This window comes from Phocoena sinus, chromosome 3 (genome assembly GCF_008692025.1).
Source record: "Phocoena sinus isolate mPhoSin1 chromosome 3, mPhoSin1.pri, whole genome shotgun sequence".
In the NCBI taxonomy this organism is placed as follows: domain Eukaryota; kingdom Metazoa; phylum Chordata; class Mammalia; order Artiodactyla; family Phocoenidae; genus Phocoena; species Phocoena sinus.
Window position 1 is genome coordinate 53,842,016 of NC_045765.1, and position 26,490 is coordinate 53,868,505.

At 39.6% G+C, this 26,490-nt stretch overlaps 1 protein-coding gene across 2 annotated transcripts in view; it reads left to right on the forward strand.

The window, feature by feature from the left end:
* The window catches only part of DIAPH1 (diaphanous related formin 1), a 94,269-nt gene that overhangs the window by 60,080 nt on the left and 7,699 nt on the right, over positions 1-26,490 (forward strand). For both annotated transcript variants that reach the window (XM_032628507.1, XM_032628508.1), the window contains 8 exons: positions 17,546-17,644; positions 21,795-21,889; positions 22,215-22,316; positions 22,539-22,778; positions 22,911-23,040; positions 23,772-23,896; positions 24,530-24,694; positions 24,828-24,963. In XM_032628507.1, coding sequence (XP_032484398.1) covers positions 17,546-17,644; positions 21,795-21,889; positions 22,215-22,316; positions 22,539-22,778; positions 22,911-23,040; positions 23,772-23,896; positions 24,530-24,694; positions 24,828-24,963 — 1,092 coding nt within the window. The remainder of the gene's footprint in view (positions 1-17,545; positions 17,645-21,794; positions 21,890-22,214; positions 22,317-22,538; positions 22,779-22,910; positions 23,041-23,771; positions 23,897-24,529; positions 24,695-24,827; positions 24,964-26,490) is intronic.

The following is a 26,490-nucleotide window of genomic DNA, read 5'->3' on the forward strand; positions in this document are numbered from 1 at the left end:
AACCTTGTGATTGTATTCGCACAGTGTAGTGTGTAATTTCTGTCCTGTGTATTTGGTGTAAATTGATAATTGGATCTAGAGGCTTAATCAGAACTAGGCTCCATTTGTTTGTCTTTCACCAAGACTTCATAATAGGTGTTAGGTTCCTCTTCAGAAGGCACATAATATGTGGCTGTCCTCTCTGTGATGTTAGCAGCTGTTGATTCTCAGTACATAGATCTGTTCATTCATTACGATTGCAAAATGGTGCTATGCCAAACAAAAGGAATTCCTTATATATCCTAGATATAAGTCCTTTGTCCTTCTCTGACTTTGTGGCTTTTCGCTTTTTTAAATAAATTTATTTATTTATTTTTGGCTGCGTTTGGTTTTAATTGCTGCGCGCAGGCTTTCTCTAGTTGCGGCAAGCAGGGGCTACTCTTCATTGTGGTGTGCAGACTTCTCATGGTGATGGCTTCTCGTTGCAGAGCATGGGCTCTAGGCGCGTGGGCTTAAGTAGTTGTGGCATGTGGGCTCAGTAGTTGTGGCACGTGGGCTCAGTAGTTGTGGCTCACGGGCTTAGTTGCTCCACGGCATATGGGATCTTCCTGGGCCAGGGCTTGAACCCGTGTCCCCTACATTGGCAGGCGGATTCTTAACCACTGAGCCTCAAGGGAAACCTACTTTTTTTTTTTTTTAACAGTGTCTCAATATAAACAGTGTCTTTATATTAAGTGCTTAGATTTACTAGTGTTTTCCTTTATGAGTAATGCGTCTGTGGCTTATTTAAGAAATCCTTTAGTCATCAAGATAATTAATCCTATAGCTTTTCCATTCACGTTAAGGTTTTTAATTAACCTGTAGTTGATTTATTTGCATATGGATACAATTTCTTTTTTTCGTACGGACACTTAGTTCCAGTCCCATTTATTGGGAAGTCTGACATGCTCAATCTGTTATATCAAGTGCTCTTTTACACCTGGGTCTGTTTTCTGGACTGTGCTCTCCTTCTTGTTGATCATTTTGTCTATCCCAATGCCGGTACCATACGATCTTGATTTATTACTGTTATAAAGTGTATTAATCTCCTATCTTTTGCTGCTTTTCCAAGAATGTCTTAGCTGTTCTTCTTTGTATTTCCATATACATTTTAGAATCAGCTTGTCAACTTAAAAAAAGAACCCTGTTGGAATTTTTATTCTACTGACTCTATAATCAATCTGGGAAGAATTGGTGTCTTGTTATCAAGTCTTTTAATCTATGGATCTTAAAATCTACATTCACTTATTTATCATTTTTAATGTTTTTCAGAAAAGCTATATTGTTTCTCCTAGAGGTCTTACACAACTTTTATGAAATTTATTCCTAGGTACTTCATGTTTTTATATGATATTTAAAATTTCTTTATAGATTCTTTTGGATTTTTTTATACTTATAATCAGTATCTTCAGATGAGAGTGTTATTTCTTCTCTTCTAATGCTTAAGATTTTTTTCTTGCCTTACTGCACTGGCTCAGACCTCCAGCCAGTGTTGTTGAATGAAGTGGTAATGGTGAATATTCTTCTCTTGCTCCTAATCTCAAAGACAAAGTTTTCAACATTTTACCTTTAAGCATGGTTTTTGCCTTCAACTTTTGGTAACTACTCTGTCGAATTAAGGAAGTTCTCTTGTATTCCTACTTTGCTGAGAGTATTTTTCATGAATGGGTACTGAATTTGATCAAATGCTTTTTTGTACTGTTAGGATTATCACATAATTTTTCTCCTTCAATCTGTAATTGTGGTGAAGCATAATAATTGGCTTCTGTTACACTAATCTTGCACTGCTAAAATAAATCCAATTTGGGCATTATACATTATCCTTTTTATTTTATATCGTTTAATTCAGTTTGTTGGTATTTCAAGAATTTTATGCTTACGAGTAAAAGTAACCTATGATTTTTTGTTCTTTTACATTTTGCTATTAAGATTATACTAGCCTCATAGTGTGACTTGAGGAATATTTCCATTTTCTATACTGTGGAAGAATTTTTACATATGATTAGGGGAATTATTTACTCCTTGACTGTTTGAAATAATTGGCTGCTGAAGTCATCTGGGTCTCCTAGGAAATACTGACTACCAATTTAATAGCTTTCATAGTTATAGGGACGGATCAGGTTTTCTCTTATTGAGTCAGTTTTGGTAAGTTACATTTTTCTAGAAATTTGTCCATTTCATCTAGATTCTCACATATATTTTGTATGAAATTATTTACTTTAATGCCTGAAGCATATTTATTCATTTCTGTTTTTGTTTTTGTTTTTTGTGATGCTTGTTCCCGACGTTGGATGCCTAATTGCTCTCTCTCATTTTTAAATACTGATCAGTCTCACCAGAGGTTTTCTGAATTTACGAGTCTTAAAAAAAAAAAAAAAGAACTGTTGGCTTTGTTAATCTCTGTTATAGATCATTAGTTTCTGCTTTTACCTGTATTTTCTTTTAAAATTTTTCTTTAGAGTTTATTTTACTGTTCTAATTCTAATTTTTTTTTCCTATTTTTTTTTTTTCCTAATTTCTTGAAATGAGTAGTTAACTCATTAGTTTTTGGTCTTTTTTTTTTTTTTCCCCATATATGTCTTTGACACTAAGTTTCTGTTTTAGGTGTAGCCCCTAAGTTTTAATAGGCAGTGTATTAGCTTATTAAGGCTGCTATAGTGTTCCACGGACATGGTGGCTTAAAAAAACGGATATTTATTTCTCACAGGTCTGGAGGGTAGAAGTCATAGATTTAGGTGTCAGCAGGTCTGGTTTCTTCTGAGGTGTTTTCCCTTGGGTTGCATATGCTGCCTTCTTGCCATGTCTTCACATGGTCTTTTCCTACGTGCCTGCATTCCTGGTGTCTCCTTGTCTGTCCAGATTTTTCTTCTTATAGGGATGCCAGTCAGATTGAGCAGGGTCCACCCTAAGAGCCTCCTTTTAACTTAATCACCTCTTCAAAGACCCTGTCTCCAAATACAGCCATATTCTGAAGCACCAGGTGGTGGGGGGTGCAGGCAGGGGGCCGTGGGGCGTGTTAGGGCTTCAACATATGAATTTGGGAGGAACACAACTCGGTCCATAACAGGAAGCATTTTTATTATTCAGTCCAATAAATTTTGATTTTCATTATGATTTCTTTTCATGGTTTATTTAGAAGTGCTTTATTCCTAGATATATGGAATGTATTAATTTCTTATTGCTGCTATAACAAATTACCACAAATTTAGTGACTTAACAGGAATATAAATTTATTTGGAGTCCACAGTCCTAATATCAAGGTTTTGACAGAGCTGTGTTTCCTTTGGAGGCTTTAGGGGAGAATCCGTTTCCTTGCCTTTTCCAGCTTCTAGAGGCTGCCTGCATTCCTTGGCTTAGGGCCCCTTCTCCATCTTCAAAGTTAGCATCATAGCATCTTCATATCTCTACCTCTGTCTCTCTTTCTCTCCTCTGCTTCTGTCATCATGTCTCTTGTCTTGCTGTGACCCTCCTACCTCCTTCTTATAAGGATCCTTGTAATTACATGGGATCAACCAGGTAATCCAGAATAATCCTCCCATCTCAAGATCAACTTTACCACACCTGCAATGTACTTTTTGTATGTAAAGTTGAATTAGGATGTGGATATCTTTGGGGAACCATTATTCTGTCTACCAGTGTGTGTTCTCAGGATTTTTTTAAATGTCTTATTAATTTCTAGCTAGTTGTGTTTTGATCAGTGCTCTTGTTTTTTGGTTTTTGGGGTTTTTTGCTTTTTGCTTTCCTTTTCTTTTATATATGAAATCAGCAAGCCACAAAGAAAAAAAGATTTTAAAAAAAGAGAAGAGGTGGGGGGAACAAAAAGGAAAGTAATTGCTGAGGTGATTTCATACCTTGAGGTAGTTTACTTCGCACACTTTACCTGATGGACTCCACCCACATGTCATGGTTGTCTGGTTGTTATTGTTGCAATGTCAGAAGAAGGGGAGTCCAAACATGGGCTCTTCCACATGCAGAGAGGGCTTCCTCCCTTCCCAGCATACCTGATAGCATTGTCCAGGGTAGCTAAAGTGCACCACCTGGCTAATATGCACTGACAATCAATACTTTAAGAGGGGAGGCCTAACTGGTCACTGCTCTTGTGATTTCCGTCTTAAGAAATTTGTGGAGTTTTCCTCTATGACTCTGAATATTGTTAAATATTATAACTGTTCTATGTGCACTTGAAATTCGTGTATTTGTTCTTCAGTTGCATGAAGTGTTGTATATATCTCCATTAGGTCCTGTTTGTTAATTGTGTGGTTTAAATTTTCTGTATCTTTACTTTTTGTTTGCTTGTTTTATCAGTTACTTAGAGAAATGGTTGAAACATCCCACTTTGTGGATTTAGCATTGTAATTCTGTCAGTTTTTGCTTTATATTTCTTCTTTTAATTTTTTATATCAACTTTTTATATCAATTTCAGACTTACAGAAAAGTTGCTAGAATAAAGCAAAAAATTTCCTGCACATACTTTACCACATTCCTGAGATGTTAACATTTTACCACATTTGCCTTACCCTTCTGTGTGTGTGTTATTATATTTTTCTGAAGCGTACAGATCAGTTGCCTCTTTATCCTTTGGTGTGCATGTGCTAATAGTAGATCCATAGCCACATATCAAAATTAGGAAATTAACATTAATGTAATAATATTATGTAACCTGACCTTTAGATTTTGCCAATTGTCACAGTGACATCCTTTGCAGAAAAAATACTGGATCATGCATTGCATTCAGTTGTCCCTTAGTATTCTTTAATTGGGAATAATTTCTGTTATGGTCACCTGCAAAGGCATATGGACCCCTACTCAAAATTTGGTTTGGATGTCAAGAATGATGATGCCCCACACAAACCAAGAGGGTATGAAAAGGTTTATTAACTTAAATGATTGAGGTCTCTGGGAAGAGGAGAATAGTCCTCTCAAGCAGGTTTGAAATGGCTTGAAAGGGCAAGGAAAGGAGACTGGCCTAAGTTTTTATTGTGTTTAGGGTAGGGTCAGGCTTAGAGTTCCTGCATAAGGACCTTGCATAGTCTGAATCTCCACTGGCACCATGGAGGGAGCACTGAGGCCTCTGTGTTCCTTTGCCCAGATGTGAGGCACAAGGTGAAGTGGGAGAGGTGAGGCTTGACAGCTGTCAACCGTTAAACCAAAGATGGAGTCAGACTCCTCATTGTAGTTCCTTGGTCTTTATCTTTTAATACCTTGGCATTTTTTTAAAGAGTATAGACCAGTTAGTTTGTAGAATGTCCCTCAGTATGGATTTGCCTAATGTATCCTCATGATTAGATTAAGCTTATCCTTTTTTGGTGCTTTATATATCTTAATACATAAATATGTGTTGTTATCAGGTGCATACAAACTCAAAATTCTTATATTTTCCTGACAAACTAAAACTTTTATTGTTATAGTGTGTCCCTATTTATCTTTGTAATGCTTTTTGTTGCCTGGAAAACTGTCTAATATTAATGTACCTTCATCATCTACATTGTTGGTCTTAAGTGGAGCATATAGTCTGTCTGCACTTAACATAATTACTGAAATATTTGGATTTAAATCTACCATCTTATTTTGTGTTTTCTACTAGTTCTATCTGTTCTATGTAATATGTTGATTTCATTCTGTTCAAAATATTTTCTAATTTCTTTTGTGATTTCTTCACTGACTCCAGAGTTATTTGGATATTTATTCAGTATCCAAATAATTGGGAACTTTGTAGTTATCCTTTTACTGATTTCCAACTTAATGCAATGCTAGTGAGATCAGAGAAAATACTTTGAATGATTTCTATCCTTTGAAATTTGTTGGTTTGCCCAGCATATGGTAAATTTTGGTAAATGTGCTGTGTGTGTATGGAAAAAAAGGTGTAATTTGTCACTGTTGGACGCATTGTTCTAATGTATCAATTAGGTCAAGTTTGTTAGATGTGTTCATATTTTCTACATCCCTTCCAAGTTTTTGTCTGCTTGTTTTATTAGTTACTGTACAAAGGGTGTTAATTCTTCCGCTGTAGTTATGGATTTACCCTTTTCTTTTAGTTCAGTCAATTTTTACTTTATATATTTTGAAACTAAATTATTGGATGTATTTAGATTTAGAATGATCATATTTTCCTTGTGGATTGACCCTTTATTACTATGAAATGTGTCTATTCAAGGCATTAGCATTATTACAGATAAAATCTTTATCTGATATTAGTACAGCTACATCAGCTTTCTTTTGGTTAGTATATTTTCTTCCACTATTTTGTCCTAAGACTTCTGTGTCTTTATTTAAGGTGTGTCCCTTGTAAGCAGTACATATTTAGTGTGTGTGTGTTGTAAATCCGGTCTGATGATCTTAGTCTTTTCATTGCATAGTATTTAATCTACTTGAATTGATATATACCAAATTGCTCTTTGTTTTCTGTTTGATTTTTTCCAATTTACATCCTTTTTTTCTGTTCTTCTTACTGATTCATTTAAAACTTCATTATTTCACATTTCCCCTATTCTTAGTTACACTTTTTTTTTTTTACTATCCTTTTAGTGTATACCTTAGAAATTACAACATGCATGCTTGACTTATTACAACCTAATAAATATTAGAACTTTTACCACCTTCCAGGTAATGTTAGAACTTTACAATATTTTAACTCTATGTACTACACATCTTTTGAGTCATGGATTGCATGCATTTTAATTCTACATATTTTTTAAACCCTATAAACATTTTTACTCTTATTTTATAATATCAGTATTCACTTAAAAACTCCTTTCTAGTGTTTTTTCTTCCTACCTGCATTTCTGTATTTCCTTTTGGGATACTTTATTTTCTGCTTGAATAAATAAATACCCCCTTTACTGTTTATTTTAGTTCAGGTCTACTTGTAATGAATTCTCTGTTTTTGTCTGGATATATCTTTATTTCACTTACTTTTTTTTTTTTGCGATACGCGGGCCTTTCTCTCTCTCACTGTTGTGGCCTCTCCTGTTGCGGAGCGCAGGCTCCAGATGCGCAGTCTCAGCAGCTATGGCTTACGGGCCCAGTCGCTCCGCGGCATGTGGGATCTTCCCGGACCAGGGCACGAACCCGTGTCCCTTGCATTGGCAGGCGAACTCTCAACCACTGCGCCACCAGGGAAGCCCCATCACTTACATTTTTGAAGGATATTTTTTGTTTTCCCTTAAGAAACGAACAAACAAACCAAACCCTCCACTGTCAGTGTTACTGTTATTCATTTGAAGATATGTTCCACCTCCTGCTACTTTGAGAATTTAGTTTTTACTCTGGCTTTTAGCAGTTTTACTGTGATAATGTGCTATGGTGTGGTTTTCTTTGTATTCATACTTGGGGTTCTCTGAGCTTTTGATTCTGTGTGTTGAAGTCTTCATCACTTTTAGAACAAATATTTTCTCTTCAAATATTGCTCCTGTCTAGTTTTTCTTGTTTTTTGTTTTAATTATTGGCATTTTATTTTGCTTTCAAATTCAGTGCCAGTGAATATCACATTTAGCATTCCATTTTACGTGTGTGTGTCATGGGGCTTTTTTGTTTTTGCTTTGTTATTTTTAATATTTTACTTTCCCTGAGTACCTGTCTAAGGCTTCTGTTTGAGACTGAAATCCTGGGACTTTTCCCATGCTCCAAGTCACATTTCTCCCCTTTCTCCAGCCTTCAGCTTTATTCTGGTATATTTAATATACAAAAAATTGCACATACTTAATGTATACATTTTGATGAGTTTGGACATATGCATATACCTGTGATACCATCACTGCAATCAAGGTAGTAAACATATCCATCACCTCCAAAAGATTTCTGAAGTCCCCTTGTTTTCATTTTCATTTTTGTTGGAAGAACACTTAACAAGAGATCTGTCTTCTTAATGAGTTTTTACATGTACAGCACCATATTGTTAATTGCTCTGTCCAATTTTTTCTTCTCTTTCTGGGCCTCCAATTACACACGTCCCTTGCACTCTTTTTGTTACTTTCCATCTTTTATCCCTCTGCTGTAGTTTGTATCTTTTTTTTTTTTTTTTTTTGCGGTACGCGGGCCTCTCACTGTTGTGGCCTCTCCCGTTGCGGAGCACAGGCTCCAGACGCGCAGGCTCAGCGGCCATGGCTCACGGGCCTAGCCGCTCCGCAGCATGTGGGATCCTCCCGGACCGGGGCACGAACCCGTGTCCCCTGCATCGGCAGGCGGACTCAACCACTGCGCCACCAGGGAAGCCCTGTAGTTTGTATCTTTTTTATTGATCTGTCTTGTAATTCAGTAACTTCTGTTTTGTCTCTAGTTAAACCCATCTATAGAGCTCTTAATTTCATTTAGTTCTAGAATGTCCTTTTTTTTTTTTTTAATAAATTCTAGTTCTCTGGTAAACTTCTCCATCTTCATCTATTTTTATCTTTCCCTCAATATTCTTGAACATGTTAGCTATCGTTACTTTAAAGCTCCAATGTCTGGATCATGCATAAGTCTGTTCCTATTGTGTTTTCCTCTCTAGGCAGATGTGTGTGTGGGCTGATCACCTTCATGCAGTCAGGGAGTGAGCTATGCCAAGGGTTGGTTGTGGTTTTGGAAAGGTTTGATCTACCTCTGGTTCACCCTCTTCCTAGAGTGTAGGCTTTCTAGGGCTCCCAAGTGCAAGCCTGTTGTGATCACTTTTATCTCTGAGGATGTAGCCTTTTGGGTTCCCAGCTAAAGAGGAGAGAGTCTCATATGAGATTCCCCACATTAGGCAGAAACTGGATCTTGATCCCTGTGTACCCTTGCTGCACAAAGCCCTCAAACTGATATTGGAACAATGCTCCAGTGTTTTGCTCACTGTTTCTCTGGAGCAATTCATCATCTTCTCAGCTCTTCTGTGCTTCAAGGTGATTTTTTAAAATACCATACCAGCATTTTTAGATGTTTTTCCATGGGAGACTTGACCCCCAATACTGGAAATGGAAATTTTCATTTCTTTTCATATATTTTATGATGATTTTCACACTGAAAAACAAAAATTTTATGTACTCAAATCAGTCTGTCTTTTCCTTTATACCATCTTTATTTTGTGTTATTCTTAGGAAAGTTTTCATTTATTCAAAATAATACTGTATTTTGGTTTTTAACATTTAGCTGTTTAATGTATCTGGAGTTTATTTTTGTGAATAGTGTAAAGTTAGGATCTAACTATTTTCCTTTAACATGGAGAGCCAGTTGTTCCAACACTATTGATTAGATCAGGAGTCAGAAAACTATGACCAACCCATTTTTGTTAATAAAGTTTTATTGGAACGTGGCCGTGCCCATTTGATTACATATTGGCTCTGACTTCTTTAATATTATACCAGCAGAGTTGAGTAGTTCCAACAGAAACTGTGGCCCACAGAATCGTATATTTACTTTCGGGTCATTTAAGAAAGTTTACCAACTCCTGTGTTAGACTACACTTCTTTTTTTTTTTTTGCGGTACGCAGGCCTCTCACTGTTGCGGAGCGCAGGCTCAGCCGCTCCGCGGCACGTGGGATCCTCCCAGACTGGGGCACGAACCCGCGTCCCCTGCATCGGCAGGCAGGCTCTCAACCACTGCGCCACCAGGGAAGCCCTAGACTATACTTTTTAAAATTAATCTGAGTTTTTACTTTAGCATATAAATGTGTTTCGTATCTATTTCTAGAATCTCTTCTATTTATTATTATTTATTATTAAGAACTTCATTTGTTCTTCTTTCATTATCACTCTTAGAGTTACTATAGCTTTATACTAATACATTTTATTGGCCTTGAAGATACAGTGTGTTTAGGCAGGTTTATTGAGGCATAATTTGCATACAGTAAGATTTACCCTTTTTATGTGTACATTTCTGTGAATTTTGACAAATGTGTACAGCCATGTAAAGATAGAGAACATTTTCCTCACTCTTAAAGTTTCCTCCTCCCCATTTGTCCATCACCTCTCCTCACCACTAGGCCCTGGCAGGGGCTGATATGTTTTCTTGTCCCTACAGTTTCTGTCTTTTTCGGAATGTCATATAAATGGAATCATACACTGAGGAGTCTTTGAAGTCTGGATTCTTTCACCAAGCATCATGTGTTTGAGGTCTGTCCATGTTGTTTGCATGCGTGGTCATTCCTTTTTATTGCTGAGTAGTATTTCCTTGTGTCCATTCACTGGTTGATGGACATTTGGGTTGAATGCAGTTTTGGGCATTTATGAATAAAGCCAATAGAAACATTTGCATACAAGATATTGTCTGGACATACATGTTTTTCTTTTTCTTGGACAGATACCTAGGAATGGGATTGTTGGGTCATATGTTACAATAAATGTATGTTTAACTGTATAAGAAACTGCCGTACTGTTTTCACTTTACTTTCGAAAGTAGCTGTACCATTTTTTTCATTTCCACCATCAATGTGTGAGAGTTGCAGGTGCTTTGCATCCTCACCAGCACTTGGTATCATCAGTTTTGTTTTTCCATTTTAGTGATTCTAGTGGGTTGGGCATTATAGTTTTAATTCCTAATTAATTTAATTCTTAGTTCATATTCCTAATGACTTAATGATGTTGAGCATCCTTCTCTGTGCTTATGTACCATCTGTGTATCTTCTCGGTGAAGTGTCCAAATGTCTTTTGCCTGTTTTAAAAAATTGGGTTGTTTGTTTTCTTATGGTTGACTCATGAGACTTTTTTTATATGTTCTGAACACTAGTCCTTTATCAAAAATGTATTTTGCAGGCATTTTTCTCCCAATGTGTGGCTTGTCTTTTTATTTCTTAACAGTGTCTCTGAAGAATAAAACTTTTAAATTTTTATAGAGTCCACTTTATCAATTTTTTCTTTTATGTTTTGTGTTATCTTCTATTGCCGTGAACAAATTACCACAAACTTAGCAGTTTAAAACAACATAGATTTATTATCTCACAGTTTGCATGGGTCTGGAATCCAAGTTAGCTAGATCCTCTGCTCACGGTCACACCAAACTGAAGTCAGGGTTCTGGCTGGGCCGCATTGCCTTCTGGAGCTCAGTGTCCTTTGCCACGCTCATGTGGTATTTGGCTGAATCCAGTTCCTTATAATTGTAGGACACAGGTTCCTCTTTTCTGGCTGGTCATCAGCCAGTGGCTGTTCTCAGCTCCTGGAGGCTGCCCACCATTTCCTGCCACATGGCCTTCTCCACAACATGACGGTTGCTTCTTCAAGAAAAACAAGAGAGCATCTGCTTCAGTTTCAAATCTCTCTGACTTCTCTTGTCTCTGAGCTCTAAACCCTTGTTTAAAAGGGCTCACCAGGGCTTCCCTGGTGGCGCAGTGGTTGAGAGTCCGCCTGCTGATGCAGGGGACACGGGTTTGTGCCCCGGTCCGGGAAGATCCCACATGCCGCGCAGCGGCTGTGCCCGTGAGCCATGGCCGCTGAGCCTGCGCGTCCGGAGCCTGTTGCTCCGCAACGGGAGAGGCCACAACAGTGAGAGGCCCACGTACCACAAAAAAAAAACCAAAAAATAAGGGCTCACCAGAATAAGTCAAGCCCACTCACATTCAAGGGAGAGGATTATATAGGGTATGTGCACTGGAGGGAAACTCCTAGTTTCCTAGAACTCCAAGAAAATCCCAGGATGCCAACTTAGGATTCTTCCTACCACATGGTTTGTACTTTTCTTTTTCTGAAAGATCTTTGCCTACTCCAAAGTGGTGAAAATTTTTCTGATGTCTTTTTTTTTCTTTTTGGCTGTGTTGCACAGCTTGTAAGAGCTTAGTTCCCTGACTAGGGATTGAACCTGGGCCATGGCAGTGAAAGCACCAAGTCCTAACCACTGGACCACCAGGGAATTCCATGTGATTCCTTTTAGAAGGTTAATAGTTTTAGGGTTTCTATCTAGACCTGTGGTTCATTGTATGCATGTATGTGTTTGTTTATGTATTAAGATAAATTCACCCTTAATGTGTACAATTCCATGGTCTTTTGTATATCACAAAGTGGTGCAGCCACTGAATTAATTCTAGAACATTCTCATTACACACAAAAGAAACCCTCAGTTCATTAGCAGTCACTCTCCACTTCTTTTTCCCACAACTTGGCAACCACTGATCTACTTTCTGTCTCTGAATTTGCCTGTCCTAGATGTCTTGTATCAGTGTACTCATACAATATGTACACTTTTGTGTCTGACTTTTTCACTAATCCTGACGTTTGCAAGGTTCACCCATGTTTTAGCATGTATTAGCACTTCATTCCTTTTTATGGCCAAATACTACTCTACTGTATAGAGATACCACATTTTGTCTTTCCATTTGTCAGTTGGTGGACATTGGGTTGTTTCTATGTTTTGGCTATTATGAATAATGCTGCTGTGAATATTCTCTCTTTTTCTTTTTTAACTGAACTGTTTGAGATAAAGTACCAACTTCATGGCCCTTTACCCCTAAGTTCTTCAGCATGCCTTTCCCAAGTATAAGGACTTTCTTTTTCGTAACTACAGTGTAATTATCACATTTAGGAAATTTATCATTGATATAATACAGTTATCTAATACACAATCCATGTTCAAATTTCACTGATTTAATTAGTGATTTTAAATATCTTAAACAGATGTTTAAAAATTACAGATTTTTTTATTAAGGTGAAATTCACCTATCATAAAATGAACCATTTAAAGTGGATAATTTGGTGGCATTCATAAAATGAAGTAGAAAGTATTTTTTCCTTTTTTATTTTTTGGAGGAGATTGGCATTAATTTTTCTTGAAATGTTTGGTAGAATTCTCTAGTGAAACCTTTTGGCCAGGAAATTTTCTGTTCAGGAGACTTTTAGTTATGAATTCAGTTTTTTAAATGATTTCAGTAATACTCAAGTTATCTGTTTCATCTTGGTTGAGTTTCAGTAGTTTGTGGGTTTTGAGGAATTGGTCCATTTTTTGGTAAATTGTTCAGTTTATGAGTACTAAGTTGTTTGTATTATTCCCTTGTTATCCTTTTGATGGCTGCAGGACCTAAAGTGATATTGTGTCATTCCTGATGTTGGAGAGATACGTCTTCTCTCTTTTTATCTTTGTCAGTATTTCTAGAGGTGTATCTATTTTATTAATTTATTTTTTAAACCAGCTTTTTGTGTCGTTGATTTTTTTTTTTCCTGTTGTTTTTCATTGTTACTGATTTCTGTTCTTTTATATTTCCTTCCTTCTGCTTGCTTTGGGTTTATTTTTTTTCTTCTTTGTTGAAGTAGGAAATTAGATTACTGATTTGAGCTCTTTCTTCTTTTCTGATATAAACTTAGCACTGTCAGTTTTCCTCTCAGTGTTGCTTCAGCTATGCCCCATATATTTTGATATGTTGTACTTTCATTTTCATTCATTTCTAATGTATTTTTTAAATTTATTGTGAGATTTCCTCTTTGACCCACAAATTATTTAGAAGTGGTTCTTTAGTTTCCAAGTGTTTGGATGTTTTCCTGTTATCTTTCTGTTATTGATTTACAGTTTGATTCCATTATGGTCAGAGAACACGCTCTATGATTTTAATCCTTTAAATTTGTTGAGGTTTATTTTATGGCCCAGGTGGATATTTTTCTTGGTGGATATTCAGTGAGCACTTTAAAAAAATTTATTCTGCTCTTGTTGGATGAAGTGTTCTATATATGTATATATCAATTAGACCCTGTTGATTGATTTTACTGTTCACTTCTATATCCTTGTTGATTTTTTGTATAGAGTTCCACCCATTACTGAGATAGGGTATTAATGCCTTGAAGTATTATTGTGGCTTGGCTGTGCTGGTTTCCTCATTTCATCTCTATCAGTTTTTGTTTCTTATATTTAAGGCTCTGTTGTTTGGTGCATACACATTTAGAATTGTTATGTCTTCCTGGTGGATTGATCCTTTAATCATCATGTAATGTCCCTCTTTGTCTCCAGCTATTTTCTTTGCTCTGAAGTCTACTCACTGGATAGAATATAGCCACTCTGCTTTTATTTTTAATTAATGTTTGCACGGTATGTCTGTTTTCAGCCTTTGACATTCAGCCTTTGTGTTTGAAGCATATTGTTGGGTCTTTTGTTAATCCACTCTGCCATATTTTGTGTAGATCTCAGCCTACTAATGCTGTTGCCTGGGAATGCCTGGGGGCACTTACCTGGGCCAGGGTTGTGGCTGGACCAGCCCTTGTGGTTCTTATTAGGATTGCAAGATGCACCTCAGCAACAAGCATCAGAGAACAAGCAAGGTTTTATTGCTCACAGGTCCTGAATGACATGTCTCAGGCCACGCATTGAGGTCACAGGAAGAGAGATGGGTAGGGGGCTCTAGGTCATCCCTGGGCTTCTTCCTTTATTGGGGTTGAGGGTGAGGTGCCTAGGGTTTCGTGGGTTCACTCTTTATTGGTGAATTTAAAACATGAGAGCGGGAATTAAAGTGCACAAAAGGAAAAGCAGGGTCACTCTAATGATCAGTTATGTAGGTCACCCACGGCTTTCTAAAAGAGGAACTTCATGGATGGTAGCCTGGTTCTTTATCTAGTTGTGTAGCTGGCAATATGTTTATTCAAGATGGATGTCTTTGAAGTGGATGCCTCAGCAATCAAAAGCTTATTATCAGGTACTTATATTACAATTAAAAAAAAACAAACTGTCAGGTACTTACACTACAGCCAATCTCAGTTAATTGGTATATTTAGACCGTTTATATTAAAGGTAACTACTGATATTTTAGGGCTTAAGTCTGCCACTGTGTTGTTTTCTGTATGCTTCCTCCTTTTTTCTTACTTTTCTGTGTTTTTTTGAATATTTTTTATTCCATTTAAATTTATTTATAATGCCTGAGTGTATCACTTTATACAGTTTGCTTAGGTGTTGCTCTAGGTATTACATTATACACACATAACTTTTCCCAGTCTAACGATATCAGTGTTTTACCAGTCCACGTGAAGTGTAGAAACCGTATTTCCATTTAGGTCCCTTTACCTTCCCCAGTTTTTAAATGTAATAGTATTTCCTCCACATGGGGCTACTCCATTTTGGTGAAACTGGAAGCCCATATGCTTGTCTTTTACCTGTCACCTTTACTGGATTATTCATTAGTAGTTCTTCATTACTTCTAGTAGTTGTCTTGAATTCTACATATAGTTATATCTTCCACAGAAATGACATTTTCATCCCTTTCTTTCTTGTATTTATACTTTTCATTTATTTTTATCTTATTGCCAGACAAAAAGTTGAATCTGTTTTTTCTATTTTTCAACATCAGCAGTGACTCTGTATCTTTTCACTTTATCTATATAAAATGAGAGATTTACTTGTACTTTGCCCCTCTGCTTCTAAGGTTTTGTGATACAGTCTGGATGTTTTAAGTCTAAAGTTTTATCTGACTACCCATGGTTTTCTTTTTTTTTTTTTTTTTTTTTCTCGGTACGCGGACCTCTCACTGTTGTGGCCTCTCCCGTTGTGGAGCACAGGCTCAGCGGCCATGGCTCACGGGCCCAGCTGCTCCACAGCATGTGGGATCTTCCCGGACCAGGGCACGAACCTGTGTCCCCTGCATCGGCAGGCGGACTCTCAACCACTGCGCCACCAGGGAAGCCCTTCATTTTTTTATATGATCTGTCCATAGGGCCTCTCTGACTTCAGCTCCAGCTCTCCCCCTCATTCCATCTACTCCACGAATAATGACCTTTTTGCTTTTCCTTTAGCACATCAGGGCCTGCTTCTGTCTCAGGCCTTTGCATTTGTTGTTCTCTCTGCCTGAATTGCTTTGCTTTCTCACCTTCTAAAAGGTCTTTACTGTCATGTCACATTCTCACTAAGACCTTCCCTGGTCATCCCACTAAAGTTATAATCCGTCCCCTCATCAAATCCCCCAGTTCTCTTCCTTACTTGGTTTTCTTTTCATAGCACTTATGACCATCTAATATACTATTTTATCTATTAGCTGGTTTATTGTCTATTTCTCTTCATTAGAATATAAGTTCCATGAAGGCAGGAGTTTTTCTCTATTTTTCTATTTTCTGTTTTGTTTTATTCCTGGTACCCAGAACAGAGCCTGGCACACACAGGTACTCAATAAGTCTTTACTTAAATAACTAATCTTCATCTATTTAGCATTTTCCTTCTTCAAGTTAGAACTCTCAGGCCAAAGGATGTGTTTTTTTATTAATAGTTCTTTGTACCTTTTGCCATATAACTTTCTTTTTTGTTCGCTTTCTTATTTATTTATACCAGGTAATACTTTTCATATGGTTTAAAATTCAACCAGTATAACAGGATTTGTGTTGAAGAGTATTCCTCCCTCTTCCATAGTCAAGCACCCCATTCCTCTCCTCAAAAGCAACTAGCTTTGTCACTTTCTTGATACTTCTTAAAGAGATAGTCCCATAAGGCTTTCTGAAAAGTTGACAAAATATTTTACAATTGTCTGTCCAGAACAGTTCCTGTTTCTCTTTCTATCTGCTGCTGAATCCTTCTCAATAGGCAGTGTAAATCATTTTTGAGAGAATGTTACTGTCATGCTAGGTGCTGAGGGAGTGATATAGTGAAGAATTATTTTGCCCATGCTCTTGAAGTTCAAAATCCAAATGGGGCGGGAAGGTATCCACACTTACAAAGTAACACAGGATTTAGAAAGATCAAGATGATATATATGAAATGTCATGAACATTGAATTATTAATTGTTGAATGAAATCTAAGTAACAGATACCACGAAAATTAGTTCATCAAAGCAGAGAGTGACTACATTTATCAGAGAAGAATACATTGGTTTTGGATAATCTGAGAAGAGTGTAGAAGGAAAGGAGTATATTATACCTTCTGTGTGTGTACCAACATGATATTTATATACTAGGAATATATTTTTATGCCATGAGATTTTTCGAAGAGGAATAACAAAGTCCTCATCTTGTAGAGGAGAGATTATATGTGATTATGACAAAGTCAGTGAGAGGACTTGCTGTAAAAAAGTATCACATTCAGTGGGGATTCTGAGAGAGATCATAACCATTTGGGGATCAAGAAAATGTTTATAGGGAATTCATGATCAAGACAGAGCTTGAAAGATAAGTAATAATAAGCACAAAAGGATAACACAGTGGAAGACTCTAGTACAGGGGTTGGCAAACTATAGCCCTTAGGCTGACCACCTGTTTTTGTAAGTAAAGTTTCATTGGAACATAGTCATGCTCATTGGTTTATGTATTGTCTGTGACAGCTTTCACTCTGTAGTGGCAGAGTTGAGCAGTTGAGACAGACCACATAGTCTGCAAAGCCTAAAATATTTACTATTTGGTCCTTTACAGAAAGAAAATTTGCTGTTCCCTACAAGTAGATAGGCTATGGGTGGGAAAGTATTATTGCTAACTATTAAAGAAATGAAAATGATATATTTATTATAGCTAGAGGGGGAAGTCAGTAATAGAAGGGTGGGTGGCTAAAGAGGAGGTTATCCTTGAAGGAATTTAATAGGAAGACCATTACTAATAGAGAGGAAGTGAAGAGTATCTCTAGGCTGGAACAGTAGTTCATTTAGACATAGATGTGGTTTGTCCTTAATCATACTTTTCTAATCTTTCCCTTGCTAGCCAAGAAGGATCAGGAAGGTGGAGAAGAAAAGAAATCTGTGCAAAAGAAAAAAGTGAAAGAGTTAAAGGTGTTGGATTCAAAGACAGCCCAGAACCTCTGTGAGTAACTCTGTGATCTCAGCAATTTGAAATATGAAGGAGTTTTTCTAAGAGCTTAATTCTCGTGGATCCAGGGTCCCTTGATATGAAACTTCCATTTGTTAGTTCCTGGCATTGCATAGTAAATACCTGATATCTGATCCCTTCAATAGCACTGCAGGATTGTTAGCATCTAGTTTTACAGCAAGAAAATAAAGGCTAATAGGACTTTTAGGAATTTGCCTAGTCACATAGCGGGTAAGAGGCAGGTCTGGGAGTTGAACCTCATATTTTCTTATTTCAAAGCCATTACTATTTCCATTACATCCACAGAAAATCTAACACAAATGTTCTAGCCACTGCACATTTCCTTCTTTCTCATTTTCTTTTAAGTATTTCCTTTAAAGGTGGGCACTGGCTTGACTTCCATTAAATCTAAAGTAACTTTGTGGTTTAGAATAAATAATGTAAATCCTGTACTTCTCAGAGTAGGATCAATAACTTCAAAGAGTTCTGTTCTGAACTTGCTACCTATACTCGTAACTGTGATTGGTGGCAAATTTCAGATCAGAAACTCCTCTGCAGAGTTGATATAGGTAGTATTTAATGATCAGAATGAACGTTCATTTTTTTGTTCACTTCAACTGTTGATATCCCTACTTTATGTTGCATAATGAAGATTTAAATATTTGTTCAACAAATATTTGAAGGTCTGCCAGGTTTCAGGCTCTATTAGGCACATACTAGGTGTGTGTTTCAGAGATGAAAGGGTATGTATTCCATAAAGCCCACTCATGATCCAGTGACATGGCTGTTGTCCCCATTTTACCAAGTGAGAAAACTAAAGTTCAGATGTTATGACTTGGCCAAGATCACACAAGTAATGAGGACACATACCCACAAGTATAGTCAGTGATATAATGAGAACAGTAAGCCTTTACAATTCTTGACTATATAATCTTAGATCATTGGCAGCAGATATTACTAAATAGTGTCTGTAGGTAAGTCCTTTTATGGAAATTAAAGTGATGTGAGATAGTTCCTCTTCTCAAGATTATCTCTAGCAACATTAAAATGAGCAATTGTTATTTTAGAAAATGATAAAAGACTGTGGGGTAGTACATTGTTATTTCCAGTTGAACGATATCAATATGGGAAACAGAATTTAGGAAGAGAATTGAGATTAGGAGGGTCTAGGTGTTATTTAGTGATTCAGTGATTATTAAGTGCCTCTTATATGGTGAGGATGCAAAACTAAGTAAGGTAGTCCCTATCCTCATGAGCCATATGTCTGGTAGAGACAGAAAAGTAAATAATGGTTATAGCACAAGTTGGTAAGTGTTATGATGGAGGTGTGCTAGGAAGCTTATGAGAGTACTGGGCAAGGGGGCATCTAAATCAAGTGGGAGGAGTATTGGAGAGAGCTCAGTCATTCTAAATGAAGTACTGCTTAAAACTATTTACAACAAACTAAATGAAGGGTGAGGGCTGGCTTGTTTCAGGCAGAGGGATCAGCATGTATGAAGGCACAGAGGCATGTGTGCAGTTCAAGAACTCCAAGTAGTTGAGTACAGCTGAGTAAAGGCCATATGTGGGGGAGTGGTGGTTGAAGAAGCTTTCAAGAAATAGACATAGAGGCTAGATCATAAAGAAGTCTGATAGGCTTAGGCTAAGAAGTATGTATTTTATCCTAAAAACTGTGAAAGTTATTGGAGGGATTTTAATCAGGAAAGTGAGTGATACAACCCTATGTAATTTGAGGGAGGGCTACTTCAGCAGTGATTATGAGGCCGGATTGCTAGGGTAGGGGAAGACTCTAGGCAGAGAGATGTGTTATGTTATGGCTTTAAACTAGGCGAGAGGTGATCAAGGCCTGAAACTAAGTTGTAAGAATGAATAGGAAGGCAGAAGATATTAAGAAGATAGAATTAATGGAACTTAGTGATTGATAGAGGGGATAAAGGAGATGTTTTCTTGGGTTAAGATCACTCTATAGAGAGTGGTACCACTTATTGAAATAGGAAAATCCAGCAGGAGCAGATTCTGTCTTTTTGTGGGAGAAATGGTGGACATGAGTGAGAGATGGCAGAGTGGTAGGTAGGAATGATTGATTTAATTTTAGGATAGAATTTAAGGTTCCTGTGGGAATCCTCCAACAGGATGGGTGTATTAGGCATTTGGGTATAGAAATCAGGAGGCATGTCTGGCTGGAGATAAGAATTTAAGAGATAGTATATGAGTCATAGTTGAAGCCAATAATTTGCTTTGAAGGTCATTAATATTTGGGGGGGCAAGTAACAAAAAGGGGAGACCTCAAAGGAGGCTGGAAAGGAACAGCAAGAAAAATAGTCTGACATAGTCTAAGAAGTGGGAGTCATAGTCAAGTAAAATCAGGACAGGACAAGTGTCTTTTGGATCTGGCATTAGGAAAGCCAGTGACCTAGGCAGGAATAATTTTAGTATGGCCTAAGTGTTAAGAACAGAAGCTCTGGAATCCGTTTGTATTTAAATCCTGGCTCCAACCCTTACTAGCAGTGTGACCTTGGACGGGTAGCTTAACTTCTTTAAGTATGTTTCCTTTTCTGTCAAATGTGGTTAATAATACACACTTATACATTATTATAAATAGGGTTAAATGAGACCATATATGTAGATTGTGTTTAAGATACTAGGTCTTACATGGAGTATGCACTCAACAAATGATGGTCATCTTTTCACTGACTTTGTGGGGACAGAAGAATTAATGAGAATGTGGAAGCAAGAATAGACTGTTATATTTTTAGAATGTTATAAAGTGAAGGAAAGAAGGAAGTTGGTAATTACGAATGTTGCATCGGGGAGGATTTTTTTTTTTTAAGATAGGAAAAACTTGAACGTGTATATCGTTGTCCCTCGGTACCTGTGGGGGATAGGTTCCAGAACCCCCCTCATATACCGAAATCCATGGGTGCTCAAGTCCTTTATATAAAATGGTGTAGTATAGTTGGCCCTCTGTATCCACAGATGCGGAAGGCCCACTGTATATGCTGAAGGAAAAGGTCCTTAGGGCTACCTGTTCTATTGAAACACGAGAAAAGGATGAGTATATGGATATAGCTCTGCTAAGCTTACGTAAAGAAGTGTCGGCACAAGTTTTTTTCTAGATGATTCCAAAATAGCCCTTACTCGAGCCTTTTCTAGTCTGGTTCCAACTGAGGGCCCCCAGTGCTCAGTTTATAAGTGGCATGAGAGAAAGCTTAGCAAGTAATTTGACCGATGGCTTCAATTTTTCTCAGTAAAAAGCAGCAAGGCCTTTTTAGAACAAATGGGGAAGTGGCAGGACATTTGGGAGAATGGGGATATTTTATGTGGAGGAGCTGCCAAGAGAGCCAGGAGAGCGTGGAGTAGGGACACACAGAAGGATTCCCCACCATCACCGGTGCCACTTCAGATTCGTAGAATCTGATCTGCAGTGTTCATCAGCCCAGGTGTAAGGGAGAGATATGAGATGGCTGGGTTAACTTAGGACTGGAAGGAGAAGGAAACAAGAGAATAAGAATAGTAGTAATAATAGAATGGGAGTGAAAGGGTAGACTACAGGGTCTAGGTTAAACAGAGAAAGCAAAGTAGAACTGAGACAGAGAAAATGGAGTGGTCATCTCTCTCGTGGGAGAGAGAGAGCGCGCAGGAAGAGAGCACTCTGATGAGACTGAAGAGTCAATTTAGGGATAAGAGAGCCGAAAGGATGGGAAGTGTTTGTTGGGGAATGGGATGTGGCAATTTAAGAATCAGAGCATTTCAAGGCAGTGGCAGCTTTGAGGATGGAGTCAAGGGAGTGAGGAACTAAAATAGAACAGGGTGAACATTTTTGATGTATATATAGAGAGAGATCAAAGACTTCCTGTGTGAGCAAAGACAAGGTGTTTGTAGAATGTGGTGCTTGGAACAGTGTGGCTGGCGTGTGACATAAATGTGGGGATTCGTGGGAGGGAAAGTTGGGAGGTGGGAACCTTAAACATTGAGCTCAGGAACTTGGAGCTTAACTATACAGGCAGTGGGGAGCTGGTGGAGGTTTCAGATCATGACTTTAAGAGAGCACTCCCAGGAAGGATGTCCAGCGTAGGTTTGTAGGGTGGGCTGGAAGCGGGAAGAGACTGAGAAGAACATGTCTTTACATCTCATTTCCTGGCAGCAATCTTTTTGGGTTCCTTCCGCATGCCCTATCGCGAGATTAAGAATGTCATCCTGGAGGTGAATGAGGCTGTTCTGACCGAGTCTATGATCCAGGTAAGGAGCAAGGTCATTCTGGAGCTGGCTCTTTGCGTTGCTATACACTAGCTCTGTCTCCTCTCCGCCTAGACGACGAGGACTCTGTAAGCATCGTGGACTTAAAGAATGCTGGCTTTATATAAGCTTCCATCTCTCTGGTGATCAGGTTATTTCTGGTATATTTTTCAAAAGTCCTGCCATGTCACTAGCTGCCTCCCCCACCACCCCCTACCCCAGCCCGTGTCTCCTTCTTAGTGGTCTTTGGGCAGAGCGAGGGACTGACAGGAGGCTCAAGTTGTCAGCTCATCCCCCTCAAACTGAGACAGTCCCTTCTGTCTTGCAGAATCTCATTAAGCAGATGCCAGAGCCAGAGCAGTTAAAAATGCTTTCCGAACTGAAGGACGAATATGATGATCTGGCTGAGTCAGAGCAGTTCGGCGTGGTGGTGAGTGAGGCCTGTGGCACACAGACTCTTCTCTGACCCCCTCTTCCCCGAGAGCATCCGGGGCACTTGCTCCTGGCCTCTTGTCTATTCTGAACCCATCTTTCTCTCTTTCTCCTCCCTACCCTGGAACTCAGATTCTGCCATAGGGGGCTTAAGCCTGTATCTTCTTCTTCCTTTCCTGTCTCTCTGTTGGCTATAACGGAACTGCTTGTCTCTCCCCAGATGGGCGCTGTGCCCCGCCTGCGGCCTCGCCTCAATGCCATCCTCTTCAAGCTGCAGTTCAGTGAGCAAGTGGAGAATATCAAGCCAGAGATTGTTTCTGTCACTGCCGCGTGTGAGGAGTTGCGGAAGAGCGAGAACTTCTCTAGCCTCCTGGAGTTGACCTTGCTTGTTGGAAACTATATGAATGCTGGTTCCAGGAATGCTGGTGCTTTCGGCTTCAATATCAGCTTCCTCTGTAAGGTGAGCCAGGGGGTTAGAGCAGGACGATGGAAGGGAAGGCTGTGGCCTCTAGGAGCCCAGTGTGGCCAACTGCTGTCAGCCTGAGGTGATCGTGGGCGTGTCAGGACTCACCATTTCTCCTCTTCCCCCAAGCTTCGAGACACCAAGTCCACAGATCAGAAGATGACGTTGTTGCACTTCTTGGCTGAGTTGTGTGAGAATGACCATCCCGAGGTCCTCAAGTTTCCAGATGAGCTTGCCCACGTGGAGAAAGCCAGCCGAGGTGAGGCAGATTGGGGTGAAGCTAGAAGGTGGTTCCAAGCCCCAGAAACCTCTGCACGGGGTAGGGAAAGAAGACTCAGTCTAGATTTTAGATCATTTTCAGTTCAGACAATTTTAAGGAACGGGAGAGAGCACAGGCATGATGTCTAAGCCACAGGGAGGAGTATCGGGCAGAAGAGAGGTCTCCATGTACAGAAGTGGGAAGCGCTCTTTCCCTTCTTAGGGAAACACCAGACACCAAAAAACAACTAGAAGAAAGGCAGGTATTTTTAGTTTAAGTCAACAGTTTTTCTCATTCAGAAAGCGTAGACTGGATTAGCAAAAACCAGGCCTCACCATCCTGGGACTAGGCAAAGAAAAAAAGCAGCATTCAGTAGAAATGGGAACAGATTTCTGCCCACCCTCTATATTTCTGTGTAAGGTCTCCTTCCTCCCAAACCCTGTTCTCTAAAATAAATGAGACCAAGATCCCGGGGGATTTCATAGATTCTTGTTAAATTAAATGAAGCCTCTCTTCTCTTCTTAGTATTGTACAGCTTATGGAGGCTGGAGGTTTAATCATCAAGTAATTTATAGTTTCACTGAAAAGCTGTGTGAAACAATTAGAGAGCACGTGAGAGGGCTAAAATAATTAAGTACCAGCTGGATGTACAGACTGGAGCAGTGCCCTGAAAAACAGAATAGGGTTTTGAGACTGGAGGTAGTAAAAGCTCTTGCTGTCTGTTTTTTTAGTTTCTGCTGAAAACTTGCAAAAGAACCTAGATCAGATGAAGAAACAGATTTCTGATGTGGAACGTGATATTCAGAATTTTCCAGCTGCCACAGATGAGAAAGACAAGTTCGTTGAAAAAATGACCATATCCTTTCTTGAAAGGAGGGAGTTGCCCCCTAGGAAAAAAAAGAACTTCCCGTGGGGGGACAACAGGATAGATACGATGATACACAATTTTCCCTTAAAAAATGGTTTTTCATTAAAAAATGGTTTTTCATTAAATGCATAGTTCTTGAAAGCATTCTCATTCTTGTGGTTTGCATCAAACCATGCAGATAAAGTAAAAGTCTCCCTTGCCCTCTGCCCCATCTCCCCACCTGCCAGACACACACACCCCATACTACACACACATACATATTCCCTTCTCCCTCCCCTTCCCAAATATAACCACTGCCACTGGACTTCTCTCTGATTTGCACCCTAATGAATGTATTTTAGTAAAAATTGCACTGTATTGCTTTAGCACTTAATATGTTTGGCCCTGTTTCCATAGCAGTATATGCAGAACAGTCCCTCTTTAAACTGCCACTTCCTATTCTTTAGGAATACCATAGTTGATGGTTTACCATTCCCGTTTGGGTGTCTAGATTGCTTCTGGGTTTTGCTAATGCGCCGCGTTGCGCATCCTCGTGCATGCCGGTACCCATCTGTGAGTCGTCCTCAGGGCTAGAGAAGTGGGTCTGCTTCCTGGTGTTGGCTCTTCACTCTCTGGCTGCACAGCTTTGTGAAGGAGGCACAGGAACAGTACAACAAGCTGCGGATGATGCACTCGAACATGGAGACGCTCTATAAGGAGCTGGGCGAGTACTTCCTCTTTGACCCCAAGAAGGTGTCTGTGGAAGAATTCTTCATGGACCTGCACAACTTTAAGAATATGTTTGTGGTAAGCAGGGTATATCTGCCGACTGAAGCTTTCGTGGGCCTTTCTCACTTTCCACTGGGTTCATGTTGGTTGGTGGTGGGTGTGTACATGTGTGAGTGCATACGTGCCCACGTGTTCATTTCTTCCCCCACAGCAAGCAGTCAAGGAGAACCAGAAGCGGCGGGAGACAGAGGAGAAGATGCGGCGAGCAAAACTGGCCAAGGAGAAGGCAGAGAAGGAGCGGCTGGAGAAGCAGCAGAAGAGAGAGCAGCTCATAGACATGAATGCTGGTAAGAAGCAAAGGCAAAGGGCCGATGGGTTGATACAGGCACATTTGGAAGGCTTCTCTGTCTAGAGTCTAGAGGCCAGAGAACAGCTCATGTCTGAGCTCAACTGCTGGCAAATGATTTTTGGCAGCCTTCTTCCTCCACGATCCTGATGCTGGACTTTAACCCCGACTCCATTACATGCACGTTCCAGTGCTCGACTCTCAGTTTTTTCCCTCCTTTGCTGGTTCTGCATTATGTCTCACCTCCCCAGTGATTTAGTATTGCTGTAACATGTACTCTTGCCTTCTGCCTGTCCAAAAATTCCCCCGTCCGGTTTTCATACCCTCTAGTACATCTTTCGTTCTTTTTCCCAAACTGTTTTCCTGGCCCTGCTCCTGTCTTTTAACGGCTTGCCTTCTCTTTCTGCTCATTTCACTAAGTATTGTGTCCCCAGTACCTCAGCACAGTTGTACACACCTATCAGATTGTAAATGGATTGAACTTCTGGAAGGGGGGCAGGGGAGCTGGCCACCCTCTTCTTTCTTCAGCAGAATCTCTTTCACTCTCAGAAGCATGTCTTTGTTGAAACATATGGCCTCAATTACTGGCCCTCTGTTTCCTGTTTCTGCTTCTTTCCTGCTGCCGACTCCCTGCCCCTCTCTGGCTGCTCTCTCTGCGGGCAGCGGAAATCCAGCATCCATTGCACACAGCCCTGAGCTGGTGCCACCCTTCTTGAACCTGAGGGGCTACGAGCCATCTAAGTAAAGAGGTTCTCTGGGCTGCTGGGTCTGGCAAGAATCCATGCTTTGCTGAGCACGAGTGGTGAGGGCTGCTCTGACACTCCAGCTCCCGGGGACTTCTCTTTGTGGCACGATCAGGGACCTGAAGCAGCAGAACTGCCTGCATGTCTGTCTTTTCTTTATATTTTTTGGGGAAGCAGTTCCCCTGCCCTTACTCCAGTTGTATATGAGCCACAAACTTTGCTCTAGTAATGCCATTAAAAAAGCCCGCACCAAGCATCCTTCACCTTCCCCCATTCTCCCCAGGCCTCTAGGCTTTGTCCCCAGTTAATGTTTAGGACCTAATAGGGAAAGGTGGAGTCCAGCTGATTTGTGGGAGTCCAGCTGATTCGAAGGCTGCACACAGTCGTCAGGCAGCGCAGGGGACCCTGCCCTGGTCCATGTCCCCAAGGGCAAGCAGATGAGGTTGGAATGTAGGGCAGCTGCACTGGTGGTGTTTGGCCAGCAGGCGGCACTGGGAGCAGTGAGCCCAGCCTTGTGGCTGGCAGCCTACCAGGCTCCTAGGGATTTCACAGTTTCAGGTTTCACCACCCTTAGCTGTTGCCATGGAAACGGAGCGGGCTGGAATAAGGATTTTACATTAACTCTTTGTATTCCAACCAGAAGCTCCTCTTAGATGCAGAGCTGACTTCCGGAAGATGCAGCCACTGGGGGCAGTACTTAAGTGAAATACACTCTCGATCAGTGGTCTCTCATCTTTCCTCAGCCCTGCTCTGAAACTGAAAGCAGGCTTTCCGTGAGAGGTTTA